Source organism: Leptosomus discolor, chromosome 6 (assembly GCF_034619465.1).
Source record: "Leptosomus discolor isolate bLepDis1 chromosome 6, bLepDis1.hap2, whole genome shotgun sequence".
Taxonomy (NCBI): domain Eukaryota; kingdom Metazoa; phylum Chordata; class Aves; order Leptosomiformes; family Leptosomidae; genus Leptosomus; species Leptosomus discolor.
The window spans coordinates 13,818,032-13,824,145 of NC_141396.1; the positions used below are offsets into that span (position 1 = coordinate 13,818,032).

General features: G+C 53.3%; 1 protein-coding gene across 1 annotated transcript; it reads left to right on the forward strand.

Moving 5' to 3' along the window:
• Window positions 1-4,228: 4,228 nt before the first annotated feature.
• On the forward strand, window positions 4,229-5,878 carry ITPRIP (inositol 1,4,5-trisphosphate receptor interacting protein). Its single transcript, XM_086467125.1, has one exon. The coding sequence runs from the start codon at window positions 4,229-4,231 to the stop codon at window positions 5,876-5,878; it is 1,650 nt and encodes a 549-aa protein (XP_086323251.1).
• The last annotated feature ends 236 nt before the right edge of the window (window positions 5,879-6,114 follow it).

Below are 6,114 nucleotides of genomic sequence, written 5' to 3' on the forward strand. Positions count from 1 at the left end.
AGCGGTGTGCCCATGGGCAGCTGGGCACGAGAGAGTCTTGAAGGGTACAAGAAGACCCTAAGAAGCTGACCTCTTTCAGCCTCATGCGTCTCAGACCAGTAACCTGGTAACAGTAAAACATTGCATCCACAGGACAGCGGTCTGGCAGGGCAGAGCGGCAATGTCATCCTGGTCAAAATGGCAAGAGGAGGCCCCTGGCCCCTGGCCATGTTATGTTTAAGCTTGGAAAGCACACGTGCTCTGCAAGAGCGTAGCACTAAGGAAGGGAACTCGCCAGCGCTTCCTGCCCTGCCCCGGCACACTGATACAGCCCTTTGCAGTGCAGGGCGATCCCAGTTTATTTTGAAAATGTGGCCAGGCACGGAGCTCACAGAATAACTGGAACACCCAGCTTTGGGCATGAATTCAGCTTTAGTTCACTGCCTGATGAATTAAAGAGTTAATATAAATGTAAAAAAGGACGAGAAAGGCCCCCAAACCGTCTCCAGAGCAATGCTGGAATAAGGGCATTCATCTCTGCATGTACATGGGATCTAAGAAAAGGGCACTTAAAATGTTACACAGGGAGGGGTACGTAGCGTTACCCTGAGCACCGTGTGAATTTTCTTGCTGCTTGGACAGCGCATCTCAATCCTGTTCCCTTCCCTTGTTATTCCAGTCCCAGCCCTCTTGTAAGCAGAGGTAATTGCATGCCGAAGGGTGCCGTTCCCATGTACAGTAAGCGCTCACATTGAGGAAATCTGGGTTCCTGCAATCGAAAGCCAGCAGCTTGTTGTGCAGTAACGATAACAAGACCCGCCGCGATGATCTGTCTTTACGCGTGCCCTGTGGAGGCATAAATGGGATTGCCAGAGATGTTCTCCTCCTTGCCCAGATGCTGGGACAGCAGGATTGCTGTGGCACCAAAACACGCTGGGTTCAGGCCAGGAAGGAGCTATTGCAGGGGGAGGGAATTGCAGCCCTCAGCTCCCGGTGCACGCAGGGTGCCGCGCCATCTCTTGGCTCTCTGTGAAACAGCCTCACTCCCACGGCAGGATGAATTGGTGTGTTAGGAATGAAATTATGATTTCTGGTCTGACTGATTAGGTATGTCATGGATAGACTTTGTTTCTCTAACAGAAACCCTTCTCGCACAAACACGCTTTTAAGGCCATAAAGGGGCTGTGTTAAAATGTCCCAGCTGGAAGAAGAAATACCCCTGCTCGTCCGTCTTGTCCTTCTGATCTCCCTCTGCTAGGACGGAGGGGTGATGTTGCTAGAAAGAGGGACTGGTGAGCTTGCCACGTCTCAGCCGTGCGTGACAACCTTAGATTCTCCTGCCCTGAGCAGGCGCTTGGGGCCTTGATGGCAATGCCAGCCCTCCAGAACCAGAAATGCCACCTGGGAGGAAACAGCCCAGGCTTTAGCCTGAGCACCCTCTGACCTCTGGGAGGCCTCGTCAGGGTCGGGCGGATGCCCCAGCAGTGGAACTGTGTCCTGAAAAGCTGGGCCTTGCATTCTTGCATCGTGAGCCCCACGGCATGGAAAGCTTTCTTAAGTGTGAGGTCCGAGCAGCAGAGCCAGTAACCACACAAAGCAACTCGAAATCGGGGAGCGCCGCGGCAGGAGCGCGGCGCGGCACTTTGCTGGGGCAGGGCGCTGGAGCTGCTGCTTTGGGCAGCCGGGCCTCTCGGAAAGCTCTCGGAGCTCTGCTGGGGCCAGAGGTGTGCTGGGGGTGTCAGTCGGTGGGACCTGGGCGTGCCGCGGCAGCCCGAGCTGTGGGTGGTGCGGGCGGCTGTGGTGGCAACCCAGGCAAAAACCGTTGTCCAAAGAAATGGGGCGACCCAGCCAGAGGTCCCACGCAGGGATGCAGCTGTGCAGGTCACAGGCTGCAGGGAGTGCTTCGGGCTGTCGCTTGTGCCAGAGGGCGACAGAGACAGCGCTTGTGTTCCATGCGACCCGGTGAATGACCTGCTCAGCCTGGTAGCAGAGCTGAAGGGGGAAGTGGAGAGGTTAAGAAGTGCCAGGGAGTGTGAGAGGGAGATAGACTGGTGGAGCCACTCCCTCAGGCAAAGGCAGCATGTGGAGGCTCCCCAAGATGCCAACAATCTCCCCTCTGCCACCAGGCAGAAGGAGGAGACCAAAGAGATGAGGGGAATGGAAACAGGTCTCTGCCCGGAGAAGCAGGCAAATCCGCTCCTGGCCTCCCTCACCTTCCCAGTTCCCCTTGCCGAACAGGTATGGGGCCCTGCAGGAGGAACTGACTGCTGGAGAGGTGGATAGTTCACCCAGACCAGAAGTGCCACCAAGACCAAGTCGCCCTAGAACAGGCGTCAAAACTACCTCCAAAAAGACAACCAATGCGTCGTTGTTGGGGGTGACTCCCTCCTGAAGGGGACAGAGGGCCCAATATGCCGTCCAGACCCGCTTCATAGGGAATTCTGCTGCCTCCCTGGGGCACGGGTTAAGGATGTGTCAGGCAAGCTGTCCGCCCCGGTGAAGCCTTCGGATTATTTAGAGAAATCTCACGGTCACTTGCCGTTGTTCTTTTGGGGGACTTCAACTTCCCAGGTATCTGCTGGGAATACAACACAGCAGAGAGGGAACAATCCAGGAGGTTCCTGGAATGTGTGGAGGCTGACTTCCTCACACGGCTAGTGAACCACCCAGGCAAGGCGGCCTGCTGGACCTCCTGTTTGTGAACAGAGAAGGTCTTGTGGAGGGTACAGCAGTTGGAGACAGTCTAGGGAACAGTTACCACCAAATTATTAAGTTCTCTATTTTTAGAGATGTTAGGAGGGCATCAGCAAAACTGCCACTTTGGCCTTTCGAAGTGCAGTCTTTGACTTCTCTAGGATGTTACTTGATAGAACCCCCTTGGGAGTCAGTTTTGAAAGGTGTTGGAGTCCAGGAAGGCTGGACACTTTTTAAGAATGAAATCTTAAATGCATAGGAACAGGCCGTCCCCACGTGCCATAAGACGAGCTGGCGGCAAAGAGGACCAGCCTGGTTGAGTAGGAAGATTCAGCTTAAAATCAGGGAAACAAGGAGAGTTTGTGGCCTCTGGAAGAAGGGGCAGGCCACTCATAATGAGTACAAGAATGTTGTTAGGTCATGCAGGGAGGCAATTAGAAGGTCCAAAGCCCAGCTAGAAGTTAACCTGGCTTTGGAGGTAAAGAGCAACAAGAAAAGTTTCCATAAATAGATTAACAACAAAAGAAAGCCCAGGGAGAGCCTCCATCCCCTACTAGATCCAGGAGGTAATATGATAGTAAGAGACGAGGGTAAGGCTGAGGTGCTTAATGCGGTCTTTGCCTCAGTCTTTAGTAATAGGAACACTCGTACCGGCGAAAGTCAACCCCCCAAGCCAAGAGAGAGGGGCCAGGAGCAGAATGTCCCCCCTAGTAACAAATGATAGAACAAGGGGAAATGGCATTAAGCTGCCCCAGGGGAGGTTCAGGCTGGATATTCAGAAGAATTTTGTTACTGAAGGGGTTGTCAGGCATTGAACAGCCTGCCCAGGGAGGTGGTGAAGTCACCATCCCTGAAGGTGTTGAAGAGATGGGTAGATGTTTTACTGAGGGACATGGTTCAGTGGTGTTGATAGAGATAGGAGAAAGGTTGGACTCGATGCTCTTGAAGGTCTCTTCCAACCAAAACTGTTCTATGATTCTATGATTCCAGGTGCGCATACCAGCGCTAGCAGTGAAGATGGCCCTGACCTAAGCTGGCTGTGTGGGTCCCCAGACATGCTTAACGTGGAAGGTGGCCAGGACAGCCCTGCCTATGCTGTTGCCACATCTGCAACGTTAGCCTTATATGGAGGGAAAGCAGTGCTCATCTCCAGTCCTGCTTTTTTACGCCTGGGGAGGTCCTGCCTGCTTGTTTCCCTCTCAGTTCTGGGGAACTTTAAAGGAGGGAGGGAGGATGTGCCTTCCACGGTGCCCCAACAGCATCAGAGTGGGCTGACAGTAGCAGCAAGTGCCTTGACAGTTCTGTGCTTCAAAGTCAGTTTGATGAGAGGACACTTTCATCCTTGCCATCTGCCAACGAAGTCTCTTTGGGAAGCTTGGTTGATAACTTGAAGAAATAAGCATGTGCTTAGCAGCTTCTAGACTCTTTTCAGGACTACAAAGGATGCCAAAGCTTTTATTCAAGTGAGATCTGTCTTTCATTTTTCTTTCTGAGGGAATATACTCTGGATTGTGGGTCATTCTGCCTTTCTTTCTCTTCCAGGGAAGGAACTGCCATGCCCGTGGGAATCTTCCGGGTGTGCCTAGTGGTGATTACAGCTATTGTCAACCACCCGCTCCTCTTCCCTGAAGAGAATGGCTCTGTCCCCGAGACCACGGAAGAAATCATCCAGAAGATGAAGGAGCGGGAGGAGACCCTTCGGCTGGAGTGGTTGCGCTTGGAGCAGGAGATTGCAGCCCAGGAAGCCACTCAGAAGACTCTGGAAAAGGCTGCAGAGGTGGTGGAGGAAAGCAAAGAGGAAAAGGTCCCATGGGATATGTGGACTGCCCTTTCCATGGTCATCTTCCTGATGATTGAGCTCTGGAGGCAGGATTTCCAGGAAGGGACTTGGCGGGACACAGGAGGAGAAGAGGATGACATGGCTGTCCTGGGGAAAGCGTTTAAAGGTGTGGCGTTTCCTGACAAGGCCGTCTTGGCCAGCTTCTATGAGAAGCGCATCCTGGGTACCACCGGAGACATGGCCAGGATGCGGGAGATGGTGGAAGGCTTTGCAGATGACCTGCTGGAAGCCTTGAGGAGCGTTTGTAACCGAGATGCTGACATGGAAGTGGAGGACTGCATGGGCGTGGGGAGCATGTATGAGAACTGGAGAGTGCGTAAACCTTTTGTCTGTGATCTGATAGTGCCTTTTGCCCCCCCAGAACCATACTGTTTTCGGTCCCAGACCTGGTGCTCTGGCACCTCTTCTCCCCCCGATGAACAAGGTTATGGCACTATCAAGGTTTGCAGGGCAGATGGGGCTGTGACAGGTTGCATCTGTGACAAGACTAAACTAGGGGAAGATATGCTGTGCCTCCTGCATAGTCAAGCCAATACTACCAGGCCCAGCAGTGAGATGGAAGACCTCCTGTGCTTCAAAAATACTCAATATCTGGATGCCAACCAAGTCATGAAGTGGTTCCAGATTGCGGTCACCAAGGCCTGGAACAGAATCTCCCACAAGTATGAATTTGACCTCTCCTTCAGCCTCCTGGACTCCCCGGGAGCCCTGAAGATAAAATTTAGGTCAGGGAAATCGATTGCCTTCAACCTCACCCCTGTGGTGCAGTACGAGAACTCCGATGTTTACTTCATCTCTCATTTCCCTCGGAGCAGCCTGGCAGCAGACCTCCCCTCCAGCACTCACTGGTTTGTCACCTTCGCAGTGTATGAGAGAAGGTTCATCCAGCTGGTCTCCAAAACACTGCCTGCCAACGCCTGCCATGTCAGCTGCCTTCAGATCCTCTCCTTCCTCCACGGGAAGCAGTGCAGCCTCACAGGTCCAAGCGGGCTCACCAACTACCACCTGAAGACAGTGATGCTGCATCTCCTGCAGGCGTGTCCCAGTCAGGACTGGGCCCCAGAGAAGTTGGAGGCCCGTCTACGGGACATGATGAAATTCCTGGAGAAATGTTTGCATGAAAAGAAGCTCTGCCACTTCTTCATCGGCAATGGGAAGGTGCCAGCAGAGCTGGGCTTCCCCATCGTATTCCAGAGGGCTGAGCCTCTCAACCTTTTCCGTCCCTTTGTGCTACGCAGGGATGTTTACAGGAAGACAGTGGACACGTTCCACGAGATGCTCAGGAACACGTCTGCACTGATAAATGAGTACACGGTGCACATTCCCCTTGCACACGCCAATGGGATCCATAAGGAATCCCTTTAGCCAAAGCCAGCCAGAAGACCCTTGCTCCTCTAAGCACAAGTCCAGAGGACAGCTTTCCGAAGCCTCCTGGAGACATCTGACTTTGCCAGCACAGTTTCTGGCCTGCAGCTGAACGGGTCCTGGGCCGTGGTGTCTGCAGTAAGGGAGGGGGGATGGGGGGGGATAGGGAGAAACTGGAAGACATGATATAAAGTTAAGTTTCTGTGCCACTGGTGTGCTGGCTGGGTTTTATGCGG

Coding starts and splice junctions, on each gene's coding strand:
- ITPRIP (XM_086467125.1), top strand. CDS start 4,229: ATGCCCGTGGGAATCTTCCGGGTGTGCCTAGTGGTGATTACAGCTATT.